Source organism: Anolis sagrei, chromosome 4, assembly GCF_037176765.1.
Source record: "Anolis sagrei isolate rAnoSag1 chromosome 4, rAnoSag1.mat, whole genome shotgun sequence".
Classification (NCBI taxonomy): Eukaryota; Metazoa; Chordata; class Lepidosauria; order Squamata; family Dactyloidae; genus Anolis; species Anolis sagrei.
In genome coordinates this window covers 231,562,721-231,585,767 of record NC_090024.1, presented here as the reverse complement: position 1 = coordinate 231,585,767, position 23,047 = coordinate 231,562,721, and the positions used below count along the sequence as shown (strand labels likewise).

The following is a 23,047-nucleotide window of genomic DNA, read 5'->3' as shown; positions in this document are numbered from 1 at the left end:
TGTAGATTTTTTCGGGCTATATGGCCATGTTCTAGAGGCATTTCTCCTGATGTTTCACCTGCATCTATGGCAAGCATCCTCAGAGGTAGTGAGGTCTTTTATTTATTTATTTATTTATTTACAGAATTTGTATACCGCTTTTCTCACCCCGAGAGATGACAGATGCTCTCAAATACTTCTTTTTTCAGGCAAACATTTTCCTTTTTTTAAACCAAACTCGAGACCTTCAGCAGCTCCATTAGTATTACCTTACTCTCCTAAGGGCCTCCATATTGCCTTTAGAAACAAAGCTCTTCCTAGCTAGCCTTCCAACTAGCTTCCAGGAAAATCAATGCATTTTATCATTTATGTATTAGTTTCACTTACATGTCACTTCTCTCCTGCAGTGGGACCCAAGGACACTTGCAAATAGAATCAACTAAAACCTAACAATGCATTTTCAAAATACAATTTAAAACCTTCATCAAAAGAATACGTTACAAGCAGTATAAAATAATTAGAATCCTAAGAATAAAGGCATTGACCAAAATAAGGTTATCTGCAAGTAATTCATTATTAAAAGTCAAGTAAGGAAAGTTAGAAAATTTGCGGGGAGACATTTGGTCTGCCAGATGTTTAATACTTCAACTCCCATAATGCTTTATTGATTATAACTTTGGGTCTTTGGGAACTGAGGTCCAAAATATCTTATGGATTAAAAATTTCTGCATCCCTAAATTAGCAGATGTGTTAGGATCCCTATTCATGAGTAGCTCCAAAAGCTATGAGGGTGAATCAGGAGTGGTAATCATGTTACCCTCCAGAACTTGTCAGAATGCATCTCCCATCACTGACTGTTGAAAATTCTTGCTACAATTGAGTACAGATGCATGGCAAACATCATCAAGACATCCATATGATTCCCAGTCTTGGAGGCAAACATTAGCAGACTTATAGACATTCTACCTGTTCCATTTTGGACATTCCTGATTCATCCTTTGTCTAATCCTCTCTAACCAACTTTTTCAGCAGCTTTAAAAATGTTCTGTTTTTTCTCTCCTCCTCCTTTTGCTCTCAACTTATTTCCACTGCTACAGAGCTCAAACTGCAAAATGTTTGCTTTCAATTAACTCTAAAAGAATAAGAGGAAAATGAAAGGTGCAATCTTGCTCTTCCTAGATGGCTCAGGCAAAAGCAAGCTGCTTCATCCCCTCCTAGCTTTTGTCTTACACCTCTTAGCAACTTTTGCCATCTTAAGTTTGCTTTTGCTTGGCAGCACATGCCCCAGCTTTCATGCTCAAAATATTGGGAGAGTATGGGATCAAGTCAAAGTTGGTCCAATGAAAATAATTGTGGAAAAGTAATAACTTAGAAAAGGAAAGTTAATAAGATAAACATTTGCACAAATGATGGACTTAAAATTGGTCGTTGTACAGGAAAACAATAAGGTTCTTTCTTGATATTCATGTATATAGGGAAAGATATAAGTGAAATAAATATTTTAATTAATCAGAATTTTAATTAATTCTCTGTGTATGTGTGTCCTTGCATTCCTTTACATCAGGCATGGGCGAACTTTTTTGCCTTGGGGCCGCATTGTGAGCCCTGTCAGGAGGGCTAGGCCAGGAGGGAGGGGGCTGGGTACATGCTCGATAGGGAGGGACTGGGAGAGGGCAGGGCCAGGAGGGAGCAGGGCAGGGCCTGGCTCATCTTCAGGTCCTCCTCCCCATCCTCCTCCTCTGATTTTGAGCTGTCCTCTTGGCATTATGCCAGAAGGAGGGTGAGACAGGCGGCGGTTGAGAATGCTCTGGAGAGCTCTCAGTCAGCACGTGCTTTCCTCAAGCTGTCCTCCTGGCATAAGGATGGGGATGCTTGAACCACCCTTATGCCAAGAGGAAGGCGACACATGGTGACTGAGGGTGCTCCAGAGGGCTCCCTGCTGTTACGTCCATACTTCCCCCATCTTTTTGGCATAAGAACACAGCTGGCTGCCATGTCCTTCTGCCAAGAGTCCAGGGAAAATGTGTAGGGCCTGAGGTAAGCACTCATTGGGTCACATCTGGCCTCTGGGTCTTAGTTTGCCCATGCCTGCTTTACATGGATCAATCATTTTCAGACCAAGTAATATTTTATTTGTTGTCATGAAAAGCTTGTGAAAGATAGATACATACACACATAGATACACACACACACACACACACATACACACACATGCCTGCACACAATGAACACACATATATGCACAAACACCTGGACTCACAAATTTATTTGTAAAATAATAATAATACTGCATTTGTATTTATGACACTGACAAATTGGGCAGACTCTAAATCTCAGCAGTCCTGCTTCCCCACAGCAGCAAGAGCATTAGGGAAGAAAAACACACTGCCCAATGTTCCTTGTTATTTTAGACCTTGTTTTGTTTCAGCCTACTGATGCTAAGCTGTTATCTTCATTAGGGTGTCATTGTTATCCCCTTTTCCTTGTCCTCCCATTGGAAAGTGATTAGGGGTACCTATCAGCCATATTTACAAGTAGTTGTAAACTTCATGGTGAATTTAATCAAAGACAGCTTCGTGTCACGTCCCATTAGCATCAAAACACAAATTGCTATTCATGAGCGATTTGTGTCAAAGTGGTCTGAAAAACTGGCATTTTATCTGCAAGATGTTTCTCCATGCACATCGCTCCAGCAGGGGCATTAAATTAATGCGTCTGCATAAAAGGCATTTACTAATTGACAAAGAACTGGGAATACTTGCAAGGTAATGAACTACACAGGGAAGAAGGCATGTTCATGCGCACACACATACCTCAACTTCCCAAAAGTATCTTAATTCAGAAAGCAAACAGGAAACCATCTTTACAGCCTGTTTGAAGTGCCAGATCAAACCTTTTGATAATCGGCACTTCCAAAGGGAAACACAGGCATCAGCACAGTTGTGACCCTTATCAAAACCAGCAGCATAAAACTGAGGAAGTTATGTTTGCTTAGGAACTCATTAGATGAAATTACCTCCCCTTTTACAGAACAGAATACAATTGCAGTATGAAATATTTCTTCTCCTTCTTATAAAAAAATATTCCCATTACTAAGATATTCATTATTTTCTAGGAAAGGTGATGGCTTTCGTTAGCAGTGGGGCTGCACACAACAGTTCGCATTAGAGTCAATTAGTAAGAAAAAATTGTCACTTTTTGCAAGCACACAGATTCGTTGGTTGACAGATGGGGAAAGGCTGACTGAATGACTCTAACACAGAAAGCCATAATGACATACACACAAGAAAGAGGGTGATATGAAGCTGGCAAAATGTTTGGTGCAGTTGCATTCTGGAAATCTTACACACTAAAGGGGTGTTCATGTTAAGTCAGATATGGCTGGTTTCAGTATTCTCAGAGGGAGGCTTTTAGTCTGTTGGCAAGGGCCCCTCTCAAATATAGTACAGTCAGTTCTCCACATCAGGCGAGGTTAGGGACATAAGAGCCCTGCGAAAGTGACAAACCACAAATACACAAATATTTTTTTTAAACCTGAGCAATTTTGAGATCTTTTAACACACTTCTGATGGAAGATGAACATGGAGTTGTATTGGTGGACCCAGAGATTCCTAGAGAGATGTTCTCTCTAAATATCTCCCAGTCTTCCAACATGATTGGAGGATTCCAATCCTCCAGATTCCAAGAGGAGGCATTTTAAATCAGATCAATGATTAATTAAATCCACAAAAATCAAAACTGTGAATGTGGAGGGATGACTGTACTATGATTCCATGGTACCAGCTTACAGTAACATTTATTTATTTATTTATTTATTTATTTGCTATATTTGTATACCGCTCCTCTCAGCCCGTAGGTGCCTCAAGGAGGTTAACAGAGGTAACAATTCAGTGCCAAAACAGCATAGAACATTTCAAAAAATTGATATATCATATAAAACCATAAGAAGATCAATTAAAAACATAAATCATATGTGTCTCTTAATTACAAACATTGTCCAAAATCATTATCCAATCGTTCCATATTCTTATGTCTGTTACACTGCATTGTCAAACGCTTGCTCAAACAACGAAGCCTTAACTTTTATCCAGAATACTAAAAGGGAGGGGGCCAATCTAATGTCCCTAGGAAGGGCATTCCATAGTCTCGCATCCCCACCAGATATGCTTGTGACGCCGGTGGGAATGAGAGCAGGGCATCCCCAGACAATCTTTAAGTCCTAGCTGGTTCATAAGGGGAGATGTGTTCAGACAGGTAAGTTGGGCCAGAACCGTTTAGGGGTTTATAGGTTAAAGCCAGCACTTTGAATTGCGCCCAGTAGCATACGGCAGCCAGTGGAGCTGGCACAATAGAGGCGTTGTATGCTTTCTGAGCGCTGCTCCTGTTACTAACCTGGCTGCCATCCGTTGGACCATTTGAAGCTTCTGGACAGTCTTCAAAAGCAACCCCACGTAAAGTGTGTTGCAGTAGTCTATATGGGATGCAACCAGAGCGTGGACTACCGTGGCCAAGTCAGACTTCCCAAGGTACGGGCGCAGCTGGCGCACAAGTTTTAATTGTGCAAATGCTCAACCAGAGATCTCTAGTGCCTCACCAAACCGCAAAGCTAATAGCAATTCATGTGAAATCATCGTGTTATGTAGTAAGAAGGGGCTCCAATAATATGTGGAATTGTTATGGCAGTTAGTTTAAGTTGAAGAAGACAAGACTAAGAAGTGACAGGGGAATAGCTCTTAAATCTCTGAAGACATGTCATATGGTTTTGGGTGATTCGTATATTAAAATGTGAATCAACTAATCCAAATTATAAGACCCAAAATCTAAAGCTTATCTGCATTGCCTCTCCCTGCATTGAAAGCCTTCAATACCAACTCAACTGACCACAGAGTAACATTTGAGACAAAAATGTAGACCTGTGACTTAAACATCATTTTTGTGTGTGATTCACAGTCTGTTGGACTCTCCTTCTTAAGAGGTCTTTAAATAGTGGCTGGATAGACATCTTTTAATAGTGCTATTAATTGTGCATTTCTGGTTTGGACCAGATGGCTTTTCTGACCCTTTCAAATATCAAATAGTGTAAAACACACCCCTCCCCTCTATTTCTAGACAGTTGTGTCTAGAAATCTAACACAAAATACCTTGCAGAAATAGAGCAAATTTGCATTGAAAAAGATCTTGTGCAATCTTACACAACAAAAATCATGGCTGAAACTTTGCAGGTTCGTATTAAATATAGGCAAATATGTGACCTTGCTGTGCAAGATTGCTCATTTCTGCACAAGATTTTGTTCAAGACTGCTGCAATTGTATAGAAAACAATAATCTTACACCAAAACACACATGACTGCCTCAAAGTCACATTAATTTTCCAGCACTTTGTAATGTGTGAATACAAGGCAGGAACTGCACAGAAATATTCACCTTCTCAGCAGCAGGGAGAAAACTAGAAACTATTCATCTTAACTTGTGAGAGAAAAAATAGTCAATTATTAGGACCCTTAACCCATGTATGGCATACAAGTTTGTGCTATATATTTCAACAGCAATTTACTTGGAATCTGCCATCCATTCATTAAACCACTACCTAAAGAACAATAGAGTCATTTTAATAAAAAGCCATCCTCTCTGCTTGTACTAGAAAGGCATATTGTGTTTAAAGCTGTCCTGCTGGTTTATGACATTCTTAAATGAAATGTATAGCTGCAGAGTTCTTGACCTTTGCTACAGGTGTGATCAACTTTTAGAATCTTACTCTAGGCCTATCAACTGTGAATTTGCTAGAAATCCAACATGTCTAGAGTTGATGGGAAAACCAGGCTTTCTTCACTCCCTTCTGGATCACTCTTTGCCTTCAGATATGTAACCTTGTTCCTCTTCCCTTCAGCTGAACATTTTTTTTATTCCTCAGCCAATTTTTAGAGAATTCTAAAATTTGAATTCTAAAATTCAAATTTTAGAGAATTCTTTATTCAAAAATACTTTAAAACATGTTCCCTTGTGAGAAAAATGTGCCCAGCAGCTTGAGGCCCCTGTATCCAATGATGAGGAATGCTGGGGGTCATGGTGTACCAACACTGCATGATGCAGCCCAGGAAAGGTGAGAAAAATAGTAGAAGTGAATATCAGACTCTGTAAATAGTGCTATCAAGAATGATTTGGCTTCCTGGTTCATTGTCTGCTTTTCCAGGAAGATCGGCTTCTGGCATGGGATGGATTGCAACTCCCAGAAGTTGTAAGGGATGTTTTTGCTGAGAGACTTGCACACCTTATCAGGCAGAGTTTAAACTGGGTTGTTGAGGGAGGGTGACAATATTCTTGGGGACAGTACTTTATCAAGGCCCAGATGAAACAGCCCAACTATTTTAATAGTTGTTGGAAAGCAAACTCTGCCAAGATTACAAAGACCAACAAATTCTTCACTTACTCTGCAGCTAATTTTGGGAGAAGCAACAAGGGAATCAGCTATTCTGGATCTGATCCTAACCAACACTGAGGACCTGTTCAATGGAATGGAAGTGGTGGGATCCTTAGATGGGAGTGACCATGTGCTCATGGAGTATGTAATACAGAGGAAACTAAGAGAAGTCAAACATGCTTTCTAGATTTTAGGAGAGTTGACTTCAGGAAATTTAGGGAAATTTTCTATCCCTTGGATAGAAATGCTAAAAGACAAGGGAGTTAATGATGGGAGTTTCTTAAAAGCAAGATACTGAAAGCACAAATGCAAACAGTCCCAACAAGGAGAAAAAAAATAACTCCTTTTTGAACTCCTGAGCTATTATAGTGAGCTCCCCATATTCACTGGGGATAGTGCTACAGGGCCCTCTCAAAAGTGAGAAAACTGAATACAAAACTATCTTTTCTACCTGAGAGAACATCTTTCTAAGGCCCCATCTACCCTGTCAATTAATCCAGTCTGAACTTCATTGAAATGGATTATATGAGTCTACACTGCCATACAATCCAGTTCAATGCAGTTAATCTGGATTTTGAATCTAGATTATATGGTAGCGTAGATGGGGCCTTAGAATCTTTAGATCCTTCAAGGTGACTCCATGGTGGTCATCCAAGTAGATGTTGACCATAGGACCACACAGGATGGCTTAAGAGATTCCTAGAGGTATGTTCTCTCTAGAAATCTCTAAGTCCACCAGTGTGATTCTATGGTCAACTTTCAGTAGCAGCGTTTTAATCAAATCCAAAAAATCAAAGCTGCAAATGTGGAGGGCCAACTTTATAAGTTAAACTATTTTGGATCAAATTTTGAGTCTGTCTTAATCTCAGTGGAAGAACAGACTGTATTTTGCTTACTATACATACAGATGTCTTGTTGGAAGTAAGTCTCCTTCAATTCAGTGGAATTTACAACCCAGGCCCTGCTTGGCAATGTCTTTTTTTGGACAATTCCCAGAATCCTGCAGGGATCATTGCTGACAGTAGGACTCTAGAAGCTGTCATGAAAGATGACTTGTGCAAGGAAAGCCAAAAGTATAATTTTAAAGTTGATTCAATTTAATTACTGTAGAAAAACAAAAATTCTGTGTCACCTCAAAAACTGAAAACTCTAATTTGGCAAGAGCTTGTATAGGAAAGAGCTTGGTACTTAAGATGAACGAAGTGGTGAATAGAAATTATGGCGATCCATATACAGAACAAACACACACGTAGACACACACATCCACTGGTGGCTGGTACTGTTAGCATAAGCAAAGCTAATGATGCACAAACATACCTATTAAAATAGTAAAACAAATGCTAAAATTTCAACAGATTTTACCATTTCTTGATCTATAGATAGTTTTCCTCTCTTTTTGACATTTGGCATTGTTGAATTTCCAAGTAATATCGAGGAGAATTCCAACATGACCTTAAACACTGCTGGAAGAATGGCATACAGTGAGCGCTACAAGGCTTCAAGAAAGCATTGAAGAAGGAGTTGGCTTGAATGATATTAAAAAGTTTAAAATGTCAAAAGTTCCTTGTTAAAAGATGCTAGGATTTGCTACTTTTGTTTCAAGCACTGTCACTTGTTCAGGGTTGGCAATTATGAGATGTACTCATGAAATACTTACTGAGATGATATTTTGAAACCTTCATACCTACCATCTAATTGCAAAAGTTCCAAAAGCAAGATTTCATGATCTACCATGTCATTGTGTGTGCAAGAGGGTATTAATTAGGCACATGCTTTAAACCCTTGCTCTTGGTCCTCCATTTAGGAAGGAGAATCAAGGCCCGGGGAAGAGAAGATCAACTGGGCTGGATCTACACTGCCATATAATGCAGGTTCAGAATGCAGATTAACTGCATTGAACTGGATTGTATGAATCTACACTGCCGGAAAATGAATCTGCATTCTGAAACTGCATTTCATGGAAGTGTGTAGCCTCCGTAGCCCCCTCGTTCAGGTACAAATGTTGGTTTGTAGCATCTTCAGCAACATGAGGGAGATGGATATGGGGTTTTACTTCCAAAACGCAGTGGAGGCAATCTACGAAAAACAAGAGGCCAAAATCATAATTAATGGACAGGAATCAGAGACGATACAAATAGAAAAAGGAACTAGACAGGGCTGTCCCCTATCCCCCCTGATATTTGTTTTAACACTGGAAATTTTACTAAAAAGAATTAGGGAAGAAAAAGAGTTAGAGGGAGCCAGAATACAAGGACAGGACTACAAATATAAAGCATTTGCTGACGATGTAATATGCATTATAGAAAACCCAAAAGAAAAATTAGGAATCTGGCTCGATGAAATAAAAAGATACGGAGAAGTGGCAGGATTTAAAATAAATTTGGAGAAAACAAAGGCAATAACAAAAAATATCAAAGAAGAGGAAAAAGAAGAAATACATAAAAAATGGAATGTACAAATTGTTCCAAAGATAAAATATTTGGGGATACAGATAACAGCAAAAAATATACAATTATTACAAAATAATTATATAAACAAATGGAAAGAGATCAAGAAAGACTTGGAAAGATGGAAAAACTCAAATTTATCACTACTAGGGAGAATCGCATCAATTAAGATGAAAATTTTACCGAAAATGATATTTTTATTTCAGAACTTACCAATAATTAGGAATATGGAACTGATAAAAGGGTGGAATAGGGATATCTCCAAATTTATTTGGAATAATAAAAAGCCAAGAATTCATTATAATAACATGATAGAGCAAAAAGAAAAAGGAGGATTGGCAGTCCCGGATCTAAAAATATACTATGAGGCCAGTGCTCTAATCTGGGCTAGAGACTGGACTATGCTAAAGAAAAAGAAATTATTAATTCTGGAGGGAGTAGATTTAAGAATGGGTTGGCATCAATACGTTTGGTATAAAGGGAAAGAAAAAGAGAAAAATTTTGGTAATCACTTTACGAGATCGGCAATTTTAAAAGTGTGGGAAAAATATAAACTAAAAATGTATAATAAAACACCATTATGGGTTTCACCCCTTGAGGCAGTACAGAGGAGGTGCTTAGGATGGAATGACTGGCCAGTCTATAAAGAAATTTTAAAGATCAAACATGGAGAGATAGAAATAAAGGAACAACAAGAACTAATTTTGATTGATAAAAAAATATCATGGCTACAATACTGGCAAATTAAAGAGAAATTCAAATTGGATAAAAAAGTAGGCTTCGCTCAAGGGAATGATTTTTGGGATACCTTAATGGAAACAGATAGAAAGTTAATAACTAAGACATATAAGAAACTACTAGAATGGCACTTGGAATCAAAAGAAGAGAAAAACTATATGAGAAGATGGAATGAGAACGTACGAAGAACTATCAGAAAAGAAGAATGGAAGGAAATATGGAAGAAAAGATTGAAGTTTACTTATGCGATAGATCTGAGGGAAAATTGGGTCAAAATATCTCAGAGGTGGTATTTGACCCCAAAGAAACTAGGGAGAATATACAATAATACGAGCACGACATGTTGGAAATGTAAGAGCAACGAAGGATCATTTTTCCACATGTGGTGGACGTGCGACAAAGCCCAAAAATTTTGGAGAATAATACATAAAGAAATTCAAAATATGTTAAAGATACAGATACCAATGAAACCGGAATTATTCCTGCTAGGGATATACAGTAGAAACCTAGACAACAACAAAGACAAAATACTATTTCTTACATTAACGGCAGCAAGAATGTGTTATGCCAGAGTTTGGAGACAAGAAGAGACTCCAAAAGAAGAGGACTGGATAATAAAACTGATAGATATTAGAAATTTAGACAAACTTACCTTCTTATTACTGAAAAATAGAGAAATTGGAAGAAAAGAAACTGACTGGAGTGAAGTCATGGAATACTTAAAAAAGAAGAAAAAAGAAATAGTAGTTTAAGAGGGACAATTACAGACTGAAACGAGATAAGAAGTGGGAACGAAGAGAGACAAAGAATTAAACGAAGAACGAACGAATTGAAAAGATTTCCAGAAGATACCAGGAGGTCACCTTTTTTTTTTTTTCCTTTTTTTTTTCCTTTTTTTTCTCTTTTTTATATTTTGCCACCTCTTTTTTTTTCTTTTTTCTTTTTTTCTTTTATTTTTTCTTTCTTTCTCTTTCGATTTTTTTTCTTTTTTCTCTTTTATTGCCGCCATATGCTTTGTGGTATGCTATTTTATTTCATGGAAACTTTAATAAAGAATATTATAAAAAAAAAAAAGCAACACTGGACCCTGGAGGCTTTCACTTTTCACAAACTCCAGACTTATCTGATGGGCCTTTTTTATATCCATGTTTTTGAATCTTCTCTACCTTTTAATACCATCCGCTTACAAGATATTTAAACATATACCTTGTACATACGTGTTCTTGCTTGTCCATTAAATAGTTTTCTTGGTTCAGAAATGTATTACTAAAAAGTAATCTACAGGTCATAGGTAATATAATAATGATTTTATGAAACATGAAAAAGTTTGAGTATCCCTTATCTGAAACGCTTGGGACCAGAAGCATTCTGTATTTCTTTTCTTTTTTCTGGATTTTTTAAATACCTGTGTTTGTATGTATGTATGTATGGGTGTGTGTTTATACACATACACACACACACACAATGGGATATCTTCAACATAAGACCTAAGTGTAAACATCAAGTTAACTTTTCACACTATTGTAATAATGTTGTGCATGAAATAGAGCTTGCATACATTGAACCACCAGGAACCACATGTCCCTATCTCACTCACCTACTTGTGTTTGAGAAGAGTTTTATGAAAAACAAATGGCAAAATGAAATCACTTTAGAGCAAGACCTTGCCTGGATGAGCACATTTTTTCTTCAGTGCCCTTTCTCTCTTGCAAATGAGAGCTTTGTCAAAGAGAATACTTTTTGTATGTGCAAACTGGTCTTTTCATGATTTTGCACTGACCAGCCAACTTACAAGATCTCTTCATCTCCACGAAAGAGATTCTGGTGTCTTGGGTACCAGAGAGTACCTTTATCCCAGGAAACAGGAGGCTTGCGAGATGCCATTCCCTGAAAATCCAGAAGCAGTCGCTACAAAAGGCAAAAAACGTGAGATTTCTAGGTGCGCGAATATTGCGGTTTTGAGCGAAATATTCGGATCTTCGCATGTCTGTATGTCCCTGCAATTGAAAATCACGGGACTTTTTTTTATCTAGGCTTGTTCCCAGGTTTTAGATGCTTCATCTTGATTGGACAGTTCCTATAAAGAAGGTGATACTTGAGTAGAAGGCAAAAACTTTGTTTATATGCCAGAAACTTTATGAAATGTGTGGAGAAATAAATCTACTCAGTGTGCCTTCCAATCAGTTAAATGCAAATGAATCCAGCCTAAATAAGCAGATAAAAATGGCATAAATTCAAAATGAATAAAATGTGGAGGAAAACAGACAATTGTTTAAATGTCTGATTAAAAGAGTATAGAGATGATACATCACAAAAAAAATTCTAGGGAGAGATGTTGAGCAAACACTGAAAAGACTCTGTCTGATAGATCTTAAGGGAGAACCAGAAAGCAAGACTGGGGAAAATTGTTTATATGCATCTAGAGTACTGTTAAGAGGTTGCTTTTAAGGAGATGTCAACACATGTGTTCCATACAGAATACCTAGTCACTGAGGGCGGTATTTGATTTCAGGACATAGAAGGTTGCAAGCTACTAAACAACCTGGGACAAAATACTGCAAAGGGACATAGGATGGGACTGCCTTTTCTTGAGTATGTCAATGGTAAAATATCTTCCCTTTAGAAACCCAGTTGGTCCCATTGCTAGTTCCATTCCGATACCAGGTTATCACATAGTTTTATACTAAATTCTTTGGCATTTAGTTCAAAACACCTGGAGGGCCAAAGTTTGCCCATGCCTGTTCCAGATTGCTTATTTATCTTTAATTATTTTAATGTTTGTAAACTGATTTTACTGCACAGGAATATTTAGAGATAGAGTGGAACATACATTGTTAAATAAATAAATATTCTACATATGTTATTATAGTGGTAATCTTTTGCTTTAGATTCAGCAAAAAAAGAGAAAAGAATATTTTATGTCATGTAAAAATATCAAGCTAGATCTTTTATAAGCAAAATCCAGCAATCCAGTCACCACTAACATACAAACACACACACATGCACACAGAGAGCAAGCTTCCTTGCTTCCTTTATCCTCAAAATATGATATCATTCAAGTGTAACATTCATAAATGCTGACAAGAGCTAGAAATCCAAATCATTCATTTCACAAACAAGACTCTCCCTCTCCCCAGCTCCTTTATTCTGCTTACAGAATATACCCACAGGCACCATCAACACATCCAACTGTAAAAATAGCCAGTCAGATGAGAACAGTTTAAGAAAAGTTTTATCTTAAGTATTTACTGTTATTCTAAAATATCACTCCATTTTCTCGGGGGTAATTCAGCACTCTGGTGGTAAATCTGTGACCTCATTTGCATTTTCTAATTGAATTGCTATCAGGTTTCTTGCAAGAGTGAACAACCAAAAAAAACAAGAAACTCAGCTGATGTTCTTACAGTTTTATAACACCATTTGGATTTTCTCGGGGTTGGGGAAAAGTTAATTTTATAAGGTTATTTACTATGAACGAATGTTGGTAACTCATAAGACCATAGAATTTCTTTTTAAAGGCAGGGATAGCTCCAGGTTTGAGGTTGTCCAAGCAAGATCTCTACAAGGTCCTATAGCAGTTCCATAAGGAAGTCTGGGATGGTTATGCCATTGACCATGGGAAGCAGTTTCAGGTGAACCAGTTGCCAGGAACCATGGTATAAGCTAGTTGTGATCCTACCACCAAGCAGGGAGTAGGACCAAGAAATAAGTCAAAGGCAGGAGAGATTAACAATTGATTACACTATATAAATGTCATTTCCTAATTGGTTCTTACATTAAAACCATGGAAAAGGTTTATTAAACTGCAAACATTTTGTTTTTGCAGGACATCATACAGCACATTTTGCTATAGATTTTCAATAAATATCTGATAGTTTCAACCAATTCAACATAGTTTGTAGCAGCCATGAAAACAACATTCCTGGGTTATAAGAACTACTTTCAAAGCAAGTAGTGCACACTTAAACGGGAAATAACACTTTGGAACCAGGAACAGGTCTTTTCCCCCCAAATTTTGTTACATAGTCTTATTTGGGAGAATGCCAGAAGTTGAAAAAATGCTATTATGCACAAGAAGACTCAATTTGAAACTGGAAATTCTATACTCCTTACTACTGAATCGACAATTGGAGTGATGTTGGGGAAAGTCTGAGAGCACTTCAATGAGAAGCTGCCATCTGCAATTCTCATCACAAGAGTCAGTTGTCCACACTTCAACAGCTCTTGATGAGGGCATTGTGGGAAAATGTAAAAGAATGGGCTACTCCAAGTATTCACAAACCTTTGATCAAGATAATTTCTTTTAAACCCCAGTAAAATGTGATTCTTATTAGGCTAATCCTATTGTAATTTCCTTTTTATCCAATGGAAGTTTGTATACTTGAGTTAATGAATTAGATTTAAAACCTTACTGTGGTATTTGTTTTGGTCCCATGAGCACATGAAGTTTGGTGACTCTCTGAGCTGGCTTTGTGTGGAATAACAAATGGAGAGAAAGGCAGTGAGGTAAATAAACATTTTAACTTTCGTGGTGTATTAAATCCTATCAGACAGTTACTAGACCCTGAATGACTGTGGCCAGCAAGACAATAACAGGTACAGCTTGTAGCTAGACAAAGCTGGCTTCAAAGGTCTTCTACTGACAAAACTGGATCTAGGAAAATCCAAAATTTGTGAACTCTTGAGTAGAGTGCAACCCATCCCAAGTAAGTTGAGTGGTATGTTTCCCGAAACAAGAACCACCAATCCATGATACATGGATTATCTCAATGTTGTCTTGATAGAGTCTGTTCATTTCATTGATTCTTGTACAGCCAATGTGGTATAGTGGCTTGAGTGCTGAAGACCAGATTTGGAATCCCTACTCAACCCCAGTTGGTGACCTTGGACAAGTCACACTCAGTCTCAAAGGAAGACAAAAGCAAACCTTATTTGAACAAATCTTGCTAAGAAAAACCCTGACACACAACAACAGCCTATTACTCAATCCAGACACTGGTTCAGTACTGGTTCAGTACTTGAGAAGCCCTAGCTAACTCAGATGATTAGGGAGGGAGAGACCTGTGTGTCACCAGAACACCTTTGATAAACTATTAAGTGGTTTATTCATTCAAAGTTGAGAAGGAAACCTGCAGATGAAAGGAGAGCACATTACACAAAGCAATGATGCACTTTTAAACTGCATTATTAAATATATGTTCCGTGTTTTATTAAAAAATCAGTGGCAACCTTACAGTTACTGCTAACAGCATGTGTGTTTGTTTTGGTTCTATCTGATTGCTGAGAAAAAATATATATATCAGAGATCTGTTTCACCACAGAGATAAACTAGGGTCAATGCTTGAAAAGCATTGGGATTTTAAACTTGATAATGTTGGGTTTTAGTGCGGCTTTGATATCCTTCAAATAATTCAGTGAACCTTTTTCATTTCTTTTGCAAACAAACTCTTGTTTTCCTCATAAAAGCAGGAAGCTTTAAATAAAGCAGAATTTCAGACTCCCATTATAATGACACACAATAATGCAGTCCATGACCTTGTCATTAGTGTTGTTTTCCTCTGTTTTCTCCCCTCCAACTACATACTAATAAGGCTTTTATAGGAAAAAAATGATATGAATTTTAAAAAGCTGCAGTTCCTTCCATCTTGAACTAGAGTTCAGCTTAAATTAATATTATACGAATTTCCAATCAAATATTTTACTGAAGTTAAAACACATCGCAGCTGGTATTCCTTTCCCAGGCTTAGGCAAAAATGTAAGTAGCTCATTGGAGATGAGAGTGTGGTCTATAATACTGAACCAAAATGGGCTCAGATGTGCAGACTATGTACGTACCATGCTGTTTCAGTGCTCCAAGACATTTTTTTTAAAAAAACCAGTTTCCTTCAGTGCTAGGCTGAATAGTTGCTTATAATGAACCATAGTTCCTGGTACTTCAGTTATAGAGCCTAGGCCAGTAGTCTGTGGGACCCCAGGTGTTTTGGTGTAGTTGTAGCAGTTTACCAGCTGTTAGGATTTCTGGGAGTTTAAGGACAAAACATCTGGGGACCCACAGGTTGAGAACCATTGGTCTAGACCATACTGAATTACACTGAGCCCTTGGCATTCACTGGGGTTGGGTTCCAGAATCCTCCCATCCCCCTAGCATGAATGCCAAAATATGGATATGCAAGTTCTTTTTGTGGTCCATACATAGTTGTATTTTAGAGTCTCTATCAGGGATTAATTATGTCAGGATGTTTCACAGAATGGCATCATACCACTCTCCATGTGGTCTGATTAGCTTTGGTATTAGGTTCTCACGGTTCTGAGGAAGAACTAAAGTTAATGTACTTATAATTTAGAGAACAGTCCAAATTTGTATTGGTATGGATGCCATCTATTTTCAAGTATTCCCACAGTGTACTAGTATAGGTGTATTATTTGAGATAAGTCATTACAGTGTACTGGCATTATTGTTGTTTATTTGTTCAGTTGCTTCTGACTCTTCATGACCTCATGGACCAGCCCAGGCCTGAGATCCCTCTCAGCCATCACCACCCCCAGCTCCTTCAGAGTCAAGCCAGTCACTTCAAGGATACCATCCATCCATTCCATCTTGCCATTGGTCGGCCCCTCTTCCTTTTTACTTCCATTTTCCCCAGCATCATTGTCTTCTCTAAACTTTCCTGTCTTCTCATGATGTGGCCAAAGTACTTCATCTTTGCCTCTAACTGGCATTATGATCTATGCAAATAAATTAAATGATTTTTCTTATGTTTAATGGACTGCAGGATTAAGATCTTAAAATGTAGATTAAATGTTGCCCAGGATCACAGCACAGCAAACCTTCCAAGAAGTGTTATAGGAATGACCAAACCCTGGAGAATGTCTATTCCCCTACAATACAATAAATAAGCCTCTGTAAATAAATACACGAACACTTGTCTTTGTCTGTCAAGATATCATCAATCCTGCATTCAAGGAGAATCCAATTTTGCCCCAGAAATAGTCATGAGGTGACAGATATGTCATAAGAGATCGGATGCCTTCATAGAGTATATATGTTCTAGAGCAGAGTGAAGAGTGAGCTCTCCAACAGATTCAGTGCCAGATTTGGACAGGTGGAGAAAAACACTTAAGCGCCTTCTCTCCATGTCTGAATCTTTGAGAGGAAGAAGCAAGAAGAAACATAATGAAATGTCACATTGGATCAGGTCAAAGTTATAGTCAACAGAATATATTGCTCGAAATGCAGGATTTTCCTTTCACATTGACTCCTTGGGAGATGCCCACAACCTGAAAATGGGGGGAAACATATCATTCCATTCATATTCTTTAACAACATGCCAATAGCTTGACTCAGAATATAATTCTGAATCCACCCATAAGTGAGCAATGGTGAGACTTAGAACAGCATCCTATCACTGTTCAATTAAGGATATTTTCAGTATGTTATTATATTCATTCTTCTTAAAAATAACTTGCCAGTTTCAGATTGAAAAAAATATCACTTCTGATGCTGGAAGTAATATACAGCCATCATGACTAATAGTCATTGATAACCCTATCCTCCATGAATTTGTACAATCCGCCTTCAAACACACCTGAGTAGGTGGTGGCTACGTCTTGTGGAAGCAAATGCCATAGTTTAACTATGCACTGCTTAAAGAAGTACCGGTAATTCCTGCTTTTTTATCTGTCCTGAATCTTCCACTATCCAACTTCAAAGGAAAGCAAGGAGAGCATGACAAGACAGCTGCTTGAGCCTGTATCAAGGAATGAAAAATCCTAGCCATAACATTAAGTTATCAGTGGAATAAATTATTCTGAAATGAGGTCTCATTTACCGTAGCAGGAATGACATAAAATATAACCCTGCACTTTAATTTAAATGTTTTTATCACCAAGTTAGCTCATGTAGGTTACCTTGTATTGGACTGGAGCAAGATCTGCTGGCAGAAAATCCTCATAGCCTGGAAACACTCACAACCCCACATAAGATTTCACATACATTCAAATTCAGAGGAAAAAAATAATTATTAGAAGCAATTTGTTATGTAACTTAGTACAAAGCTCATTTTTTCTTCTTCTTTTATAATCAATAACTCACTGAATTACTTGCTACATTGCCTTTTTGGGGATTTTTTTTTCAAAGCCCTCAAACTATCCCTAGAAGAATTTTGTCCTCCGTATAAGTGCTGAGAAAACCCTCAAAATGTTCCTAAAAGTATTTACTCCTCACATAAGTGTTCAAAAGGAACGAGTTAACACAAACTACGATATGATGAGTAACCTATTTCTCATTTGTTTTAGTATATTGCAAAAGTAATGTTGCTGTTCTCTGATTAGTAAAAAACCCACCAAAATCCAACCATTTATTTAATCGTAGAGTTGGAAGAGACCTTGTGGGCCATGCAGTCCAACCCCCTGCCAAGAAGTTGGAAAATCACATTCAAAGCACCCCTACAGATGATTATCCAGCCTCTGTTTAAAAGCCTCTAAAGAAGAAGCCTCTACCACACTCCATGGCAGAGAGTTCCACAGCTGAACAGCTCCCACAGTTGGGAAGTTCTTCCTAATTTTCAGGTGGAATCTCCTTTCCTGTAGTTTGAAGCCATTGTTTGACATCCTAGTCTCCAAGGCAGAAGAAAAGAAGCTTGCTTCCTCCTCCCTATGACTTCCTCTCACATATTTATGCATGGCTATCATGTCTCCTCTCAGCCTTCCCTTTTGCAGAGGGAAGTGCCCAGCACTTTAAGCCGCTCCTTATAGGGCTTGTTTCCCAGACCTTTGATCATTTTAGTCACCTTCCTCTGGACACATTCCAGCTTGTCAATATTCAATTTTTGGAACATCCTTAATATTGGACCCTAACCCAGCGTATTTCATTGTGATCCAACAGGTTTTGCTCAATCACATACTCAACCTCTTTTGTAAATCAGAAACTTTAAACAAATCAAGGCGGTTGTATTTTTAGGTCTTCTGGCTGGCAGTGCTATGGACTTGCACAAAGTGATCTGGGCTTTAGTGGAACCACTGGTTTTTGTGATTCCCCCCTCACTTCATTATGCATGGACACTTTGTTTTCACTTCCTCCCTGACATTGTGCAATCACAAGTTTGGTTTAAGCTCAGCATGAGACAGTAGCTGGTTAAAAAGAATATCCTCTCAATCATTCCTGTAGTTCTTCATGTTCAGTTATGAAACCTTCCATTCAGAAACTGTATCCCTTCTTTGATCATTATTTGCATTTATAGAAAACACAAAAGAGTAAAAAGTATTATGCACTGAAAGTGTGCTGAAGAGCCTTGTGTGCATTGTCAAATACCACTGTGAAAGCACTCAGTCCAGTTTGCAACATCTTGAATATGATCTTGGCTAGAGCTCTAGAAATAAAGACAATTTCAGCATCCCTTCCTTCCTACCCATATGTCTGCATCTCAACCAAAGCGGGGCAATACATCTCCATAAAAGAATGGGAGAAGACAGGCTCAAGTAAAGAATTTCCCCCAGTTCACCAAAGTTCAATCTAAAAGATGGACAAGTGGCCTTTTAAGAATAAAGAAGAGCCAGCTCAAAAGTCAATGCTCCCCTGTAGCAACATTAAGCTGAAAGCATGTGCGTAGGGAATAGAATTCATGGCTGGAAAATTACTCACAAGGGTCTCACTACTGCGAGTTTCAGCTCCTGTTTAGAAAAACCTGTCTGTCTGATATACTTATATTTATTTATTATTCATGTCTCTAGTCTACCCATTTTCAGAGGTTTGGGTGGGCAAAAGCAAGTTGAAGACTACCTGGAGGGTGTTGGATACTTATCTGAAAACAAAGAAAAAAACCCAAATCAGACCTCCCTGGATTACCTTGGTTTCTAAAACAGAAGTTAGATATAGTACAGCTTCTCCTGTACTCTGAATGCAGAGGGAGGACGAGGTAATAGGAAGGAAAGAGTGGGCATATAATAATTCTTTCACTATCCATTGCTTCCTTTCCACAATGTTTCTCTCCAACTACTTCCCCCCACTTTTGTTCTTGCTATAGGGAAAAGGTCTTATTGAGAAACATACAAGAAAGCTGTCAGACAAAGAGGGATCCCCATTTCTATTTTAGGGGTTCATCATCACCAAATCAGCTATAATTTGGAATTTCCTTTCCTGGATTCACCCATTAGCACCACACCTGCTCCAAATAAACTAGATTTCAGTTGTATTTATAGCTGCATATCCCCATGCCCAAATTCAAATTGAGGCAAAAGGGCTGTGCCTATTTTTCTTCCCAGGATGCACAAACCTATTATTTAATATACTTTATTGTTTGCCTGTCTTAGTGGATGCCTCCCCCATTCAGTTCCCTTTATCCACTCCACAGTGAGTGATCATGGCTAAAGGAGGGAAATTTAAATCTTCCCCCCACAGTAATACAAACTAAATATTTAATAAAATGTAAAATCAATAAAATTGTCAATTTCAGGTAGGAATAAAACATATATCTGATCATTTCCACTGGTCACAGGACAAAACACTAACAATTAAATAAGTTGTAAGAGAATAAGAAGTCAGTGGAACAGTAACACTGGAACAGTAGCAAAATATATTACCCAGCAATCTCTGCATCAGAATACAGTCCACACAATGTCATATAGTATGTTTATCCATATTTTATATTAATTGATTTTCTTGCTCTGAATTTCAGGGAGAACAAGGGGGAATGATTGCTTTGGTACTTCCATGCAGTCATTGTTTGATTGGCTATTCTATTTTTTTTTTAGTTGCCATGATCATTATTTTACCTTGCGTCCCTTGTGTTGTGATTTCTCTATCACCAGTAACCTGACCACTGTTTCCCATCTGTCTAGGGACTGGTGGTCCCATGCCGTCACCATAAACATTGTTTGCTTCGAGGGGATATGCACATGCTTGGTGGTGTAGATAGTTCCATCGGTCCTCACCTTGAAGTCCAAGTTGTCAGTTTCATATCGAATTCCTTTGCTCTCCGAGCAGCCGCTAAATTTCACTAGAGAGGAAGACAAAAAAAGAAAAGAAAGTATCATTGTAATTGCTGTTCTTCCATCAATGCACAAAGGGCTTAACAGCATCAGAAGAATGTAGAGATCTGTCCAGAGGACTCGGCAATCAAAATGTTACCAATTTGCAAGGATTGCCAAGAAAGCCAAGAATACAAATAGTGAGAAAGTAAAGAAGGTCAAATGTTTTGTCATCGTTGGCCACGAGAGTTATGTTATTGATGAATGCAGTGCAGGGGTCAGATCACATGTGGGTTAAAGAAGAGGAGCTGCTTAGAGTGCATCCTATCTGAGCTTGAATTGTACTCTAACCCAACTGTCCCCAATAAAATGAGCATCAGAGAGGGTCAGATGTAGTAAGAGCATAGAATCAAATAGATGATTAGCGCTCTTCCATCGCTGAAGATTAAGATAGAGACTTAAAAGGGAGGATCTGCCTGCCTGCCTGCCTGAATTTGGGTGCATAGACTGGTCTGGGATTTCTAGAAGTTTTTTTTTCTGTGTCAGGCATGACTTGAGAAACTGCAAGTTGCTTCTGGTGTGAGAGAACTGGTCGTCTACAAGAATGTTGCCCAGGGGTCGCCCAGATGTTTTGATGTTTTACTATCCTTGTGGGAGGCTTCTCTCATGTCCCCACATGGGGAGCTGGAGTTGACAGAGGGAGCTCATCTGTGCTCTTCCCAGATTCGAACCTCCAACCTATAAGTCTTCAGTCCTGCTGGCACATGGGTTTAACCCATTGCACCACTGGGGACTCCTATTGCCAATGGGTCATAGTGGGATTGCACATTCTATCTATGCTTTAGGATGTGAAACATTGTAACTGGATGTAATTAAGCAAGTGTCTAACTGGTGATGATGATGATGATGGCATCCTACATTGCACTTTCAGATCCATAACCTACAATAATGGATCCATAACTGATCCATATTCATCCAAGCTCTGTTTTCACAATCATGACATCATTGCCACAACCAATAATGCCCCCTCTACAGTCAGCAGCTGTATCATGTGATGGAGCTCTCTGTCTTGCTGGTAATCAGGACACAACAAGATGACATTTCCAATCTCCACCCACCTACAATTTTTGATGTGACAACCAGAAGCAGGACCCCTGTTGCAACTCTTAATCTTATCAGAGATTGCTGGCAGGAAGCGACAAGGCAATATTATCCTTGCTTATTCTGATCACTAGCAAAACAGATCTCCATTGCTTGATGCAGTTGCAGTTTGGGAAGATGGGTCAGAAGTAGTTATACATTCATAACTTTGTCTCTGATGTAGGATTGTGGTGAATAATAATAATAATATGGCAGCTTTCCAGTAGTTGCAGTTTCTCTAACAAGCTGCACAAGGTCAGCTCACACATTAGAGATAGATAACAATTCAAGCTATCCAAGAAAGCTTGGGAAATTATTTCTTTGTTAGCATGCAGCGACCCCTCCTCCTTTCCCTATGACAGTGTCAGCACTTTTCAGAAGAGAGAAAAGAAATTTTAATATCAGAAAAAAATTAGGCTGCCTGACAAGTCTTGAAGGGGTGCATTTGATTCCAGCCTAACTCAGAAATCAAGTCCTTTGAGGTGGTGTTCAGTTCATTTTGTGTATGGAGGTGAATAGCAGTCTTGAAGGACACTTTAATTAGCTTAAGGCACAAGAGTGATCTTTGCCTTTAGGTTTTATTGCTACATCACCTTCAACACTTTTATGTTAGCAACAAACCATGAGATTGGTGTACCTGTTTCGCCTGCTCACAAGTCTAGTACATATGATAAAATCACTCTTGATATTACCAACACACATCTGAAGCTTTCTGGTACATGCTCAGCACCATCCATTCTTTCAACCATATGAAGCAGAAGTCAGCAGAGAAATACTTTTTTTTTAGAAAAACGTAAGAGCTATTTTACAGTGGAATACATTGTATCAGCGGGTGTTTCTATGATTCTATGTGAAAGTCACAAACAAGATGATATGGGACATATACAAAAGGAATTTATAGAACTTTCTGATAAAGAATATGCTGGAGGTTTTAAAAGACTACACAAACTCATGGAGGATAAGAGATTCTAACAGAGGTGACTATATACAGCCTCCAGGTTTAAGAGACTCTCTGCCACTGAATATGATTTGCTGCCTTTCTTCAGGCATCTAGTTGTCCACAGTGGGAGACATGATGTTGACCCAGACGATCTTAGGATAGATCCAGCAAAGCACTTGCATTCAATTTTAATTCACTCTCATAAAATATACTTGTAAGGATAAAGAAGGAAAGTATTCATGCTGCCCGAAGGCTTCGGGTAACTAAGTTTCATAGCCTTTTGCCACCCCACCCCTTCCTGCTACCATTGAAACTTTGCAAACGGCATGCGTGTTTTAATGCTGAAATACCCCTGAGGCACAGGCTTCCATTTCAAAATGTATCTTGTTTTAAAACACTGTTGGTCAACTGTAGTGGGTC

General features: G+C 38.4%; 1 protein-coding gene across 5 annotated transcripts in view; it reads right to left on the bottom strand.

The window, feature by feature from the left end:
- CDH4 (cadherin 4) overlaps positions 1-23,047 on the bottom strand; it is a 938,653-nt gene that overhangs the window by 373,454 nt on the left and 542,152 nt on the right. For 3 of the 5 annotated variants that reach the window (XM_060772002.2, XM_060772006.2, XM_060772003.2), the window contains exon 3: positions 20,353-20,576. In XM_060772002.2, the coding sequence (XP_060627985.2) occupies positions 20,353-20,576 (224 nt within the window). The remainder of the gene's footprint in view (positions 1-20,352; positions 20,577-23,047) is intronic. The other 2 variants (XM_060772004.2, XM_060772005.2) reach the window with 1 other exon arrangement.